Here is a 15,329-nt window from a genome sequence, read left to right as displayed (position 1 = left end):
TGGGAGATTGTTGGAGAAAGGGGCACAGCACAAAACATGTTTTTTCCTGATTGCCATCAATATTCATCTGAGATTTGGAGACAGAATAAAGAAATTGTGTTGCTGTTACTGTAGGGTTTTGTTTGTTTTACGTTTTTAAAGAAAAGAAGGGCATTGGTTATACCGTATGAATGACTTCTAGAAAGACAGGACTGTGTCTGGGTCATGTTTGTTTCAACAGAATGCTCCACAGGGAGCTTTTCTCAAGGTTTGTTGCTCAATATACCAATGAACTAGACAAGTGAGAGAGGGAAAGAGTGTCTCATCTAGAAAAACTGATGCTACTCCTAATGTCTCCTACTTTGCCATGGACCAGCAGTGGAGTTTAGGGAAGAATCTAGTGAGTTTGCTGTTGAATTATGGCTTGTCTCATGGTGCAGACCTACAGCACAGTGCTCTAGTCTTACCATGTTCATGGCTTTGGAAGGGGATGTATCCCTACGGGTCATCCTATTGGTGAATTTGGGACTGAGAAGATATTTATCTATGAATTGACACTAACATGTACTCAGGTTCAGAATCTGCTTTTACATTCTTGCCTGGGATGAAGAAGTGCTTCTTTGTTTTATTCGTTCTTCCAGATATTGTTGAAATTTTATGGCCCTTTTATGACAGTGGAAACACTAAGTTATGCTCCTCCTATGAATGATAGTATCAATGATTTATTGAACATCTGTCATCTTTTTTAACAGATGAGCAAATAGATATAGAAGGGCCAAGTAACTTGCTAAGAGTTATATGGCCAGTGAAAGGCTTTTTTGTTAGTGAAATCACTGATGGGCATTCATAATTGTCATATGGGCTAATATTTATATTTACCTTATTTTATATTGTGCTGGTTTATGTTATTTTATTTATTTTTGAAAATGGATAGTGGATTTGAGAAGACATTATTAGCTGTACTTGTTATCAGTAATTTTTTAATTAAATAATTAATTTTTTATACTTTATTTTTTTATTAATATATAATGTGTTATTTGTTTCAGGGGTATAGGTCTATGATTCATCAGTCTTACACAATTCACAGCGCTCACTATAGCACATACCCTCACCAATGTCCGTCACCCAGCCACCCCTCCTTCCCACCCCCCCCCACCACTCCAGCAACCCTCAGTTTGTTTCCTGAGATTAAGAGTCTCTTATGGTTTGTCTCCCTCTCTGGTTTCGTCTTGTTTCATTTTTCCCTCCCTTCCCCTAGGATCCTCTGCCTTGTTTTTCAAATTCCACATACCAGTGAGCCACTCTGGAAAACAGTATGGAGGTTCCTCAAAAAGTTGAAAATAGAGCTACTCTATGACCCAGCAATTGCTGGGTATTTACCCCAAAGATACAAATGTAGGGATCCGAAGGGGTACCTGCACCCCAATGTTTATAGCAGCAATGTCCACAATAGCCAAACTATGGAAAGAGCTCAGATGTCCATCAACAGATGAATGATAAAGATATAGTATGTGTGTGTGCACACACACCACCACCACAATGGAATATTATGCAGCCATCAAAAATGAAATCTTGCCATTTGCAGTGATGTGGATGGAACTAGAGGGTATTATGCTAAGCGAAATAAGTCATTCAGAGAAAGACAATTATCATATGTTATCAGTAATTTTAAAGATCCTTTCTATGTCTAGGTATCCCTCTTTGTTATTTATTTATTTAATTTATTGTTTAAAAAAGATTTTATTTATTTGAGAGAGAGAGTGAGAGAGAACGAGAGCACGAGGGGGTTGGGGGTTAGGGTCAGAGGGAGAGGGAGGAGCAGACTCTCCCGCTGAGCAGGGAGCCTAGTGCAGGGCTCCATCCCAGGACCCTGGGATCATGACCTGAGCTGAAGGCAGATGCTTAACCCACTGGGCCACCCAGGTGTCCCTCGATATCCCATGAGCTTTACCTATATTCCTGTCCCATGAGCTTTACCTATATTCCTGTCCCTTCATGCTCAGAGCAGAGTTACTCGTCTTTCCCTGAAAAGGAATCTGGTTATTTGGTGGCTAGTTCTCTGAAGTGTACTTTGGTGGGCTTAGAGAGGAGGAAGGTTAGAGGTAGCAGATGATGAGGGCCACTCTTCCCTTTGCTTTTACAGGTGACTGGTAGGAAGTCTTTAACATGCAAGGAGCTCCCCCTTGCTGTGCCTCCCGGAGTATCCCCTCTGGACCCTTTGGCCACATCTCCCACATCATGCAAATCAGTTTGTTATTGTGATTGATGGAGATACTCCATGTGTCCCTGACACCAGCACTGCTCACCAGAATGGCAGCTGGGACAAGAAAAACTGCTTTGTTTCAGACACAAATAAGTCATAGCTTATTATTATTATTATTATTATTATTATTATTATTATTATTTACTGATTCTGTGGTGAAAACTTTACCATATTTCCCCTCATTTGGAGTATGTGAACTATCCAAAAGCCATGCTAGTCTTCATTAGTTGACAATACTTTACATTTAATTAAAAATGTAAATATCAGGAGAGGAGGAAAAATGGAAAATGCTGAGTTTTAGGAAACTTCAGAATGGCTTCCTTCCCCCTCCATTTCAAGCTCAGAGTAAAATTGTGCTTCATATGACTTTATGTATGATTTCTTTAAAGATTTATCTATTTATTTTGAGAGAGAGAGAGTTCACGCACATGTGTGTGAGCTGGTGGGGGGTGGTGGGCAGAGGGAGAGTGAGAGAATTTTCTCTCAAGCAGACGCCCCTGAACGCAGAGCCTGATGGCAGGCTCCATCTCATGATCTCACGACCCTGAGATCATGACCTGAGCCAAGAGTCGAACACAACCAACTGAGCCACCCAGGTGCCCCTGTTTATGTTTTTTAAAGCAAAAAGTGAAAAAGATAAAATAGTTATTCAATTATAAAATATCTTTATTATTGACAGAACTAGGACTGTTAATCTCTGTGGAGATTTCAGATTAAAGGGGAATAATTTGATACAACATAATGATGTCACACTTATTACATTGTGCTTTATAGTTGTCTAGACATTTTCACATAATATTATTTATTGGATTTTTAGCCTGTGATGCAGAGGAAGGGTTAAGAGGTTGATTTAAGTTTACCAGTTTGTTAATGGTCAAACTGGAATTAAAACTGAGGCTTCCTGATTTTCTGTGTAGTAATCTTCCTATTGCATACAGCCATCAGATCATACAGGATCTGCCTGTCGGTGGGTGGGATTTTCTGGCGTCAGACACAAGGGTATGGTTGGTTGGTGGAAGTTGGAGCTATTTATCAATTAGGGATGCAAGTTTAGGAATTCTATAAGCTTTGCCATTCGAAATACTGGATTGGTACCTTACTTAGACACAGAGCCCAAGTGTCATAATTGTTTAGAAATTATAGCTAGAAGTATAGGTGCACACCAGAGAGCTGAAATTGTGGACAAAATGACCTGTTCCTGTATTTTTCAGCACATCTCTTTATCATTCCTTCTCAGGGATATATACCATAGGCAAGGCATATGGACATTACCCATAGCTTTATTTACGCCCTTTGTAAGAAATAATGCAATTTATATAAGAAATAATGCAGTTTATATTGTTCAGCTTAAAGCATTTGTTATGGATTTCAGAGTTCTCTGTAATTATGTTTCTTTCCATACAAGGCAAAGCTGAATAGTCTGCTGCCCATCTAGACTTTTAATTGGAAAAAAAATGAAACCATTCATTTATTTGCCACATATGTATGGAATTTCTGCTGCTAAAGAAACTGATAATTTACTTTTTCTTTCATAGAGTGGAAAACCACCCATCAATGATATGTTCACAGACCTCAAAGATGGGAGGAAGCTCCTGGATCTTCTGGAAGGCCTCACAGGAACATCACTGGTGAGAGGAGTCATCTTTGAGAACCAGACTAACAGAGTGTCTCTCATCATTATTGACTTGAAGACCCTCTGGGGGTACTTACAATGTCAAGGCCCAAATAGGAACATTAAAAAAAAAAAGTGTTTCAATGAATCTTTGATACAGCATTATTGAGGCTTTGTTGAGGGTTCTATTTTTATTAGAGATAAGATTATATATTATATTTATTACTCTCAGGGAGCCCAGGAGAGAATTACAAAAGAAGAATGGCTATGGAAAGAGGGCATAATGTTTTGAATAGTAGAAAACACATTTTTGGGGGGCGCCTGGGTGGCTCAGTCGTTAAGCATCTGCCTTCGGCTCAGGTCATGGTCCCGGGGTCCTGGGACCGAGCCCCGCATCGGGCTCCCTGCTTGGCAGGAAGCCTGCTTCTCCCTCTCCCACTCCCCCTGCTTGTGTTCCCTCTCTTGCTGTCTCTCTCTGTCAAATAAATAAAATCTTTAGAAAAAAAAAGAAAACACATTTTTTGTTTTTTAGAAGATGTTAGTTGTAGAAAACACATTTAAATGTTATTTAATAAATATCTTAAAGAGTTGTTAAAAGCGATGGCATTTAATTTTACTCAGTTTTTCAGTATTATCTTTGTTTCTTCATCAAACCCAACTCTATTACTTTACATGTTATACTCACACAGAAATGACTCTGCTAATGAAGAGGATGCATTTTGTGGGTACAAACTTTAACACTAGAGGTAGAATTACTATGAAAGGGATAGGGAAATGCGCTCCTGAAGATGAATTCCTTTCTTGCCAAAACGTGAGGTGTTGTACTCTGCCTTTTCCCTTCCAGATGGTGGGTAAGGTACCTATTGGAGAGGCTGATCCCTCTCTCAGATTAAGACTCCCTGGTCAGTGAGGCAGAAAGAAGCCTCCCAGATCACCTTGCCCCAGATGGCTATTCCTGCCTTCCCAGTGGGCCCTTGTAATGCTACCTGGAACCTGGGATACTGCCTCTGAATCCTCCCAGCTCTGTGCACACTGGTGCAGTGTGAAGGTGACATGACTTCTCAGTCTTCCTGTGTTCAGCCCCGTTTAGATAAAAGAAACTTTGTCCCAGAAGCATTGGTTACCAAACAGACCTGCACATTGGAATCACCAGGGAAATTTTTTAGAAATTCGAAACCCCTGCTACACCCCAGAATCATTAAGTCATAATCTGTGGGGGTAGGATCAGACAGGCTTTGTATTTTTTGAATGCTAGTGTTCAGGCAAATAAGGGACCTCCTATCTCAAGATGTTCATGGGGTAATTTGCATTCTGTCACCACTAACTTCCGTGGTGGCCTGAGAAGCCAGCCCGAGCTCCTGGCAGAGAGAGGTTCTGCATGCTGAGCTTCTCTGTATACCTCAGTATCATTGGCAATGTGGAGAGTCTGTCTCATTCAATGTCATGTTTTGTTTTCTAGCCAAAGGAACGTGGCTCCACAAGGGTCCATGCTTTAAATAATGTCAACAGAGTGCTGCAGGTTTTACATCAGAACAATGTAAGTTTGCAGTGTGACTTTTGGGGTTTTTTGGTGCCATCAGGATTATTTATTGTCAGACCAGCCACCTGCTCTGTGCGTTGTCATCAGCTGATTTTTGGAAACATTTTTCTCATAACAAGTATTGAACCTTTTCTGTGAGTGAGGGAATAGTCATGCTTTTTCTGATTACTTTATTGATCTATTGTATAAATAATACATTTTTGAGATTTAGGTATAGCTGATTCTGAAATTTCTTATCATTCACATATATTGCTGTCCAAAGGTGCTAAAACAAAAGTCTTGGCTTCTGTGGCAAAATTGTCATAAGAGAGTTTTTTTGTTTGTTTTTGTTTTTTTCTTAATAGGTGGATTTAGTGAATATAGGAGGAACTGACATTGTAGATGGAAATCACAAACTGACTTTGGGATTACTTTGGAGCATCATTTTGCACTGGCAGGTGGGGAAATTTTCAATCACTTCTTAATAGAAATTGAAAATGTATCATTTGTGTGTTAGTTCCTTAGGGCTGCCATCACAAGTACCACAACCTGTGTGGCTTCAACGAGAGAAATCTATTTTCTCAGAGTTCTGGAGGCTAGAAATCTGAGATCAATGTGTTAGCAAGGTTGGTTTCTTTTGAGGCCTCTCTGCTTGGCTTGTGGATCACGGCCTTCTTCCTGTATCCTCATGGTATTCCCTCTATGTGTGTGTCTTTGTCCTGATCTCCTCTTCTAGTCTTAATGGGTTAGGGCCCACCCATATGATCTCATTTTACCTTCATTAGAGATCCTATTTCCAAATACATTCACATTAGCCGGTAGTGGCGGTTAGGACTTCAAGAATTTTGGGGGGACACAATTCAACTCATAGTAATTTGGAATGAAAGAGTCTGACAAACAGCTGTATTCTCCTGGCATAGGAAAAAAAGGTATCTTTTAAAAAATATTAAATTTAAAAAGTTGACATAATTTCAGATTTATAGAAAAAGTTGGAAAAACAGCTTAAAGAATTCCTGGATACCTTTCACTCAGGTCACCCAAATGCTGACAGTTATTATCTGTATTTCTCTGTTTTCTCTCTCTGTTTCTCTTTGCCTAAATAATTCAGTGTGTATTTTGTAAAAACAAACCTTTTTCCTAAAAGCAAGGAATTCTCTTATATAACTAGAATATAATGTTAATATCATAATATACATGTACAATATATAATATAGTGCTAGTGCTAATATTGTTAAACATATGGTAATTATACACTAAAATAATATACAATTATTAAAATCAAGAAGATAATATAAAAATAATACAGTTATGTAATCTATACATCTTATGGAGATTTTGTCAATTGCCCCAGTAATAGCCTTTATAAAAGAAAAAGAAAATACAAAATCATGCATTACATTTATTTGTCACATCTCTTTAGTCCTCTTTAATCTGGAATAGTTTTTTGAGTCCTTCTTTGTATTTCATGATATTAACCTTTTTGAAAAATACTGGACAGTTACTTTGTAGAATGTCCCTCCATGTGGGTTTGGCTGGTATTTTCTCATGATTAGATTCAGGTTATTCATTTTTTGCCACAGGGGCACAGAAGTGACGTTGAGTTCTTAGTATACCATATCAGGAAGCACGTGCTTTCCGTTAGGTTTTTTTCTGGCAGTATAAACTTTTATTGTTTGGGTTAAGGTGTCTCCCCTGCAATGTGACTGCCCTTTGTTATTAAAGAGTAGCTTGTGGGGCTATACTTTGAGACTGTAAATATTCAGCTACTTATTAAACTATTTTTCCATCAGTTTTAAGATCCATTCATAGTTCTTACCTGATCAGTTATTGTGATGCTTGGCAAATAGTGATTTTCCAATTTCATTGTTCCTTCTACATTTATTTGTTGTCTTTCTAATTGTAAGGAAGAGCTTTCCCTTGTCTTTTGTTTATCTATCTACCTATTCATCCATCCATTCATTTATATATCACTGTTCACTCATGGATTTTTACTTATTTGATAGGTCAGTAATCTTTCACTGTCACAATTTATTTTGCGAGCAAGCCCCCTTAAGTTGGCTCTTGTGTCCTTTTCATATGTCCACATCATTCTTTGAACACTTCCCTTATATGTACTACTTTAGAATAATATAAAATAATAGTTCTATATTATAATTGTTATTACCATCATGAAATGTACTTCATTCTTTGATTTTGTGGTTAGTCAAAAGTTCTTCCTTTCTTGTTTTTGTAGAAAATAAAAATTGTATTCCTCTTATAAAAAGGTGTTTGCTAAGTGTATAGTATTAAAATATTACTTTGTGGATATGAAAGCAATGTTCACTGTCACCAAACCTAATATAAATATTGCTAAGATGTAGAAAATACCATAATGCAGAAAGGTGAGGTAAAAAATTACTTCTAAATCCTAGTACTGTAAAATGATTACTGTTAAAAGCATATTTATCTTTCCAGTGTTTAAGGGAAAATTTTGAGATAAAATGAGTACCAATTACCTGATCCATGATGGTTAATTAATGTAATATTCCTTATTCAAGGACTTGATTCTAGCAACTATTTTAAGTTATAGGCAGCATGGTTTTTTTGAACAGGTAAAAGACGTCATGAAAGATGTCATGTCAGACCTGCAACAGACAAATAGTGAGAAGATCCTACTGAGCTGGGTGCGCCAGTCTACTAGGCCGTACAGCCAGGTCAATGTCCTCAACTTCACCACCAGCTGGACAGATGGACTTGCCTTTAATGCCGTGCTCCACCAACACAAGTGAGATATGACCCTGCTTAGATGTGGGCCTTACAGATTTGTATCTCTTCTCTCTCTCTCCCTGACTATCCCCACTAAAGCCCCTTCCCCCTACCACCACTCTCCTCTCTGCACATGCTTAAGCATTAAGAAACATCAGTCTTCATTTCCGTAGGACTCAAATGCCATGGTGCAATGTCCTTGGTTTCTTCTACATATTTATAAGTTTGAAAAATGTAAAATAATTCACATAGTTCAGTTCCACTCATTCAGCACTAACCAGTAATATATACGATGAATTGTGTTAAGTTTTCATTCTCCTACTGAAAGGAAACCTCTGTAAATTCAATGCAATCTCAATTAAATAAAGACAATGGATTTTTTTCATAAAATGTGTAATTATATAAAAGACTAAAGGCCCAAGGAGAGCCAGTACACTCCTGAAGAAGAACTAGGTTGAAGTACCTCCCAAACAGAAGTAAAATTAGTTATGAAGCTATATTTATTAAGACTATATATATAGTACTATAAATAAATACGTGAATATAATAATGGTCTGAAAAATGTGAAATTGCAAAGATTTGACTGTTTTGACATATAAGAATGGCAGTTTCATATAGTTCAGCCTAACAGAATAAAGAACTCAGAAATAGCTCCATCCTGGTATACACCTGAGCTGATGTTGCAGATGAGCAGATGAATGGATAGTATGGGACAACTGGTTACCCACATGTGAATAAGTAAATTGGATCTTTACCTCACCATACCCAAAAGTAACTCCAGGGCACCTGGGTGGTTCAGTCGTTAAGCGTCTGCCTTCAGCTCAAGTCGTGATCCCGGGGGTCCTGGGATCGAGCCTCACATTGGGCTCTGTGCTTCGCGCTCTGCAGGGAAGCCTGCTTCTCCCTCTCCTACTCCCCCTGCTTGTGTTCCCTCTCTCGCTGTGTCCTCTCTGTCAGTGAGTGAATAAAATCTTAAAAAAAAAAAAAATAACTCCAGATGCGTCAAGGATTTAAATGTGAAAGGCAAAATTTTATTGTATGTTTTATTGCTATTGTAAATGATTTGTTGTTTCAAATTCTATTTTCTATATGTTTTTTGCTGATATGTAAAAAATGCAATTGACTTTTCTACATCTTAGATCTGGAAACTTGTTAAATTTTTACAAATTTTACAAAAATGTTTCTGCAATTGCGTGTTTCTGTAGGGTGTTTTTTTTTTTTTTTTGACTATCCATGAATCATAATAGTTTCTTCTCTCCTCTTTTCTTCTCTTCCCCCCTCATTTGTGCCTTGTCCTTCAACAATATTGATTTGAATAAGTGATAGTGAGCAGAATGTTTTGTTCTACATAATGAAGGGAGTAGTTTCAGTATTTTACCACAAGATTGGTATCTGCTGTAGCTCTTTTCATATACTTTTTATCTAGTTGAAGAACTCCCACACCCAAGTGTCTTTCACTTCTTTATCAGTTTAAAGAGGATTGGGCTCTCTTCCTAGCTGGTTTAGAGATGTTATCAAAGAACTTGAATTTTGGCCAAAGCTTTCTCCCAATGATTGCTTAATCGATTTAGCAAGTATGTGTGGACTGCCTTCTACATGCTAGGTATAGGGTGTATAGCGGAGAACAAAACAAGCAAAAATCCTGGTCCTTTCAAATAGAAGGCGGAAGACAATTTAAAAAATGATAATGTAGGTCATATAGCATTTAGAAATGGTAAACATGCTGAAGGAAAATATATCAGGCAAGAGGGGAGGAGGGACCTAGCATTTGGGAAGTCAGTGGGTGCAGTGGCATGAATAGGAGGAGTAATAGGAGACGAAGTCAGAGGAGGAACTGGGTATGGAAGTGGGGCAGGCAAAGCCCAGAAATTAAGTGGGTCTAAGATGCAAGAACAGATAGAGTACAAAGAAAATGATCAACTTTTGGGTAAGTCAGAGCAACAATAATGTCCAATTTGCTGGATTAAAAGAAAATTGAGATAGAAAGGAAATACTAGACAATAGTAGTATGGAGGGAGATGATTGATGAAAAGTTCTCTCAGGGTTTTGTTGCAGTAGTATCCCATGAGCAGATCAAAGCTGGATTTTCTATTCTGCTAATCTTGGTCTTTCAGTTGGAGAATTTAGCCCATTAACATTGATTGTGATAATTGATGTATTTAGGTTCCTTTTTACCTCTTGTTATAAGCTTCTCATTTCTTTTAACTTTTCTGTATCTTTTTTCTTTGTTGTCTTATATGGATAGGTTCTTCCCTTTTTTTCCTTTACTATTTGGGAAATAACTATATACCATTTCTAATCTTTTCGTGGTTACTTCACAGATTTTAATAGGCATATTTAACCAACACGAAACTTAGAATGTCTTATCTATTGTTTTCATATTATGAATTACTTTAAAATATATATTTGACAAGCCTTTGGGATATAAAAGATAAAAATTTCTTCATTTTCAAGTAAAATAATTTAAAACTGGAATGTGTTAAATTGTAGCAGTGACTACTTTTGTCCATATATTTCATTTTCATTCAGTTTTATTCGCATTGTAATTTCAGACCTGATCTCTTCAGCTGGGATAGAGTTGTCAAAATGTCCCCAATTGAGAGACTTGAACATGCCTTTGGCAAAGCTCAAACTTATTTGGGAATTGAAAAGCTGTTAGATCCTGAAGGTATGGTTCAGTGTTTAATTTCAACCTTGATTTTGCTATACAATTTTGAATACTTGAAAAATAGTTTTTTTTTTTCCTTTTTAGAAAGAGTTAGAATCGTGGATTGTTTTTTCTTTTGAAGTATGGTGCAAGCCATTTCATTGCAGACTAGTTATTAGTACTATTGTACTTAATTTGTAGGATACTTTGGGGGGAAATTTAATTACATCATTGGAGGTTAGTTACTTGATACTCCCACAAGATTTAAAGGTTTAGGAAAATATAATTATTAGAGAAACAATTTAATATTTGGCTTATTTAATTAAAATGCATTTTTATGTGGTCTTCTTGCATATAATGTGAAAACTTTAGTTACAGATATTGCAGAGTTGAATTCTGAACTTATTTTCATATTATAAATAAAGTATGTGTCTCTTAAATGGTAGCTTATCTGAACATTTTGGGGAAGCTTTTAGGGAAGATTTTTAAGAAATAGGTTACTGAACAAAAAAAATAATCTTCTTTGCTTTTGTCTCATCTCTCATTATACGAACTAGAAATTTACTGAGCTCTGGTATTACAAATATTATATACTAGTATTGTTTATGGGTACTAACGGTAGTTATTTTATAGCTAATATTGAGCAGTTCACATATTTTGGACATCTAATTTAAGCTGCTTCTTATTTTCTTCCACTTTTAGATGTTGCTGTTCAGCTTCCTGACAAGAAATCCATAATTATGTATTTAACATCTCTGTTTGAGGTGCTTCCTCAGCAAGTCACTCTAGATGCCATCCGTGAAGTAGAGACACTCCCAAGGAAATATAAGAAAGAATGTGAAGAAGGAGAGATTAGTTTACAGGTACAGGTCAACTTTTATTAAAAAGTTTGACTTGCCATATTTGTTTTCTCTTATGTACTAGATTAAAACACTTTCAGAGGATTCTTTTCTTGACTGAGAACATCTTGGGTTCTCAGCTTACATAGGCATAAGAGGTTCAGTTTATCAGTTAGCACGCTCTCATACGTCACCTGCATGTAATGGAAAACCGTAGCTCAACTGATTTTATTGAGAAGGAACATACATTATTTCACACAATAAGGCTGGAGTTAGAGTCCAGGGCTGTGAGCATGCTGCTGCATGATAGGCTTAAGAACCTACATTTTCCCATCGTCTGTTCATTTTATCTTTGTTGTCATGTGCTGAAGATGGTTTTCCCATATCAGCCTAGTTTGTTCTAAGTACTAATCTTTGTTTCTTTTTTTTTTGCTACTGAAAAAAAGTTTTTAATCATATTCTCACAAGGGCTATCAAAATATAAGCTTTATTTCCCCTTTCATTTAGGAGAAGTAATTGACAATAGGCTATTAGGTGAGTTTTTCATTTAAGGGCTTCTAGTGATTTTATTTTATTTTATTTTATTTTATTTTTTTTATTTATTTTTTTAAAGATTTTATTTATTTATTAGAGAGCGAGAGAGAGAGAAACAGCATGAGAGGGAAGAGGGTGAGAGGGAGAAGCAGGCTCCCCGCCGAGCCGGGAGCCCGATGTGGGACTCGATCCCAGGACTCCGGGATCATGACCTGAGCCGAAGGCAGTCGCTTAATCAACTGAGCCACCTAGGCACCCGCTTCCAGTGATTTTATTCACCAGGCTATAAATGTATATTTTGAGGGAGATATTTTTTCTTCCTGAATTATCCTATCTTGAATCAATCCGTATTTTCTTATTCTGCTTTAGTCTAACCAGTTCTCTTAATTCATAAAATGAGAGAATCTTAACAGTTAGAGGAGACCTTTTCCAGAAGTCATTTGGTCCAACATGTTAGCCAACTCAGCAACCAAGGGATATACATGGATTTCAAAATGATAAGAAATACATTTTAGAGAGGCAGAAAGCATGGGCTTGGAAGTTCAAAGTTCATTCCTGTTACTATTTGTTTTGAGTTGCTTACTTACCTTTTCAACCACAGTTTTAGCGGAAAAATCTGGATAAAACCACCCACTTAAAAAAGCACCCACAGTGATCTTGATAGACATTCAATATGCAGCAGCTGTCAGCACTGTAACTTTTCCTTCTAAATTTGTTTTGGCATTGCCATTTATCTTCTTTCAAGAAGTTCCTTTTTAAAAAAAATGTTAGTTAATTCTCATATAATGACAATGGTCTTGAGTTGGCATAACACTTGTTTTTCATTCTCCAGGGCTAAGAGAACTTACTTATTATTTCAGATTTTCTTTGGGTAATAGGTACCAGTCCTTTGATATTCTCCATTTCAAAAAATAGCATGATTTACAGAAAAAGAAAATAACTTATTGAAGGAAAGAGGGCAAGAGATGGGACAGATTCTGAACCCAGGGCTCTTTAGTACTTTTGAAAATCAAGTGATATTTAGGAAAAGCCCTAATGTTTTATGACTGACTGAAAAGAATGCTGAGAAGCATTTGTTTCGAGTAGCATAGCTATCCTTCATTAACGATTCCCTGCTAATTGGCTCAGATTCTCTTCTGAGGTTGCCTTTTGGTTTTAAAGTCATTTCTGTATTGGATCGGGTTCCTTTTGTTAAAAGATGGTATATTTTCCTTCGTACAGTTAAAGCCATTCTTTAAAAGGAAGGAAATTTCATTTGCCTTTCATGATGTGTAGATAAAATAATCATTTCTGCTTAGTGCTCAGGATTACATGATAAGAATTAGAGAAGCCATTTGCTGTTTGCTTAAGAGCAAGTGTATTAACATTAACCTCTTCCTTTTCATGCTTTCATTAGTGCCATAGAGGCTGAATTAAGTTAACTGAAGAAATAAAAGGTGGTCAAGTTTTAATCATCTATTCTTTGACAGAGTTTGCCACTCTCTACTTTCCAGGGAACACTGATAGCCAGCCTTCCTCTCTGGTTCTTCCTATAAACATATGCTGTAGAGTATTAGGTAGTCAGCAACTAATTCTTGAATTTCTCTGTAAATCAAACTTTCAGTTGAAAGTCTCCTCTTGTGTTTCAATTACTACCTTCTGAACATTTGCAGCTAAATAATGTCTTCCATTTCACCCCTCATGGATCGTAGGGCCCATCTAAGTGACTTTGGCTGTCACTAACTGTCCTTGTGCTCAGATATCCTCATTGTAGTCTAGAGGTTTGGTACTAAATGATATCCAGGGTTATTTTGTCTCCACAGTTTCAGGAGTTTAGGTCCAGAACTTACCTCATTTTCCCTTCTCTGTCTTTGGCACCATCTGTGTCTTAATTATCCAGTGTTTCATCTGCATGCTCCCTGATTCGTTTTTTTAACTCCTGCATATGGTTTACTGGGTCTGTTTGATTCTTCCGCCAAAATGTTTTTGGTGTGTGTTTTCTTTCTGTTCCAGCCTTCATGCTAATTAAAGGCCTCATCTTCTCTTTTAATTTACAAGGCCCAGACTACCTCTGCAGTTCATTTCAGGCCGCTGCACTGTAGTCATGGTGGACATTGTCTTCTTCCCCAAGACTTTGTTCATGTACCTTCCTGTCTATGAAATGCTCCTCCACCTACTATTTGTATGGCAAGCCTTCCTGTCTTTTCTGTTTTAATGGGACTTTTTCAGAGAAGTCTTCCCTGAAATCCACATATACACAATACACACACACATGCCTGCACACACTGTTTCTTGCTGTCACAGTATTTTTGTAAACTGTGTTAAGAATTTTAAATTGTGTGTTGTCCTGGCACCATTATTATAAAAAATGTTTTAGTTTGTTGGTTAATTACACGGACACTCCAAAGATGATGTAGAAAAGTGAATTTGTCAATGGAAAGCTTATTGGCAACATTGACCAAAAGCCTTTTGAGGTGAGTAGTGAGGACCAAAACCAAACTGGAGTGAAAGGGAATATTATTGAACTATAGATGCTAAATACGTAAGCATTTCATATATTGTTCTCTATACATTTTTGTATGTTTGAAACATGTATGAATTGTGGATGAGGGGTAATAAAGTGGAGACAGGCTGCACACAAATTTTAAAGAAGTTTTGTTCCGAACAGGAGCCCATGAGTGAGAGAGATAGTTGATTTGGTTATAAGATTTTAAAGTATATGAGACAATACTCCATTGCTTAGAAAGAACTTGAGATAATAATATTGTACAGGTCCTTAAAAAAAGGCCAGCAAGTAAACTCGAGGGCAGTTGCCTCAAAAAATACCATCGGTATACCAGCCTGGATGTGTGGCTGTGTTTCAGTGTCTAAAATGCAATGCAAAATGCAATTTAGTAAAACTGGGAGTCAAAGCAGAGTTCCAATCTCTATCTATTTTTCTTTAAATTATATACATCCTTCAAGGCCCACCGTTACATTTACATAAATGTAAATGTAAAACTTTCCTGTTTTAGCCCTTAGTGAACTCAGATAGCATCCCTTGTTGGATCCATGGAATTTATAACTTTGCTAATAGCCATTTTATTTTCAGAAGTGATTCATGTGGGTTATTTATCTCTCTCCAACTATATTAGAATTTGCATGAGTACAGAATCCATGAGTGCATTCCACTTTTGGACTCTTTGCCTTCCTAGCACACTTAATAAATGCCA

The 15,329-nt window shown here is 37.0% G+C and overlaps 1 protein-coding gene across 11 annotated transcripts in view; it reads left to right on the top strand.

Moving 5' to 3' along the window:
• Window positions 1–15,329, top strand: part of UTRN (utrophin) — a 500,526-nt gene that overhangs the window by 112,024 nt on the left and 373,173 nt on the right. For all 11 annotated transcript variants that reach the window (XM_027601866.2, XM_027601862.2, XM_027601867.2 and 8 more), the window contains 6 exons: window positions 3,778–3,870; window positions 5,314–5,391; window positions 5,739–5,831; window positions 7,965–8,137; window positions 10,671–10,786; window positions 11,468–11,628. In XM_027601866.2, coding sequence (XP_027457667.2) covers window positions 3,778–3,870; window positions 5,314–5,391; window positions 5,739–5,831; window positions 7,965–8,137; window positions 10,671–10,786; window positions 11,468–11,628 — 714 coding nt within the window. The remainder of the gene's footprint in view (window positions 1–3,777; window positions 3,871–5,313; window positions 5,392–5,738; window positions 5,832–7,964; window positions 8,138–10,670; window positions 10,787–11,467; window positions 11,629–15,329) is intronic.

This window comes from Zalophus californianus, chromosome 7 (assembly GCF_009762305.2).
Source record: "Zalophus californianus isolate mZalCal1 chromosome 7, mZalCal1.pri.v2, whole genome shotgun sequence".
In the NCBI taxonomy this organism is placed as follows: domain Eukaryota; kingdom Metazoa; phylum Chordata; class Mammalia; order Carnivora; family Otariidae; genus Zalophus; species Zalophus californianus.
The sequence above is the reverse complement of the archived record's forward strand: the minus strand, read 5'-3'. Positions and strand labels throughout refer to the sequence as shown.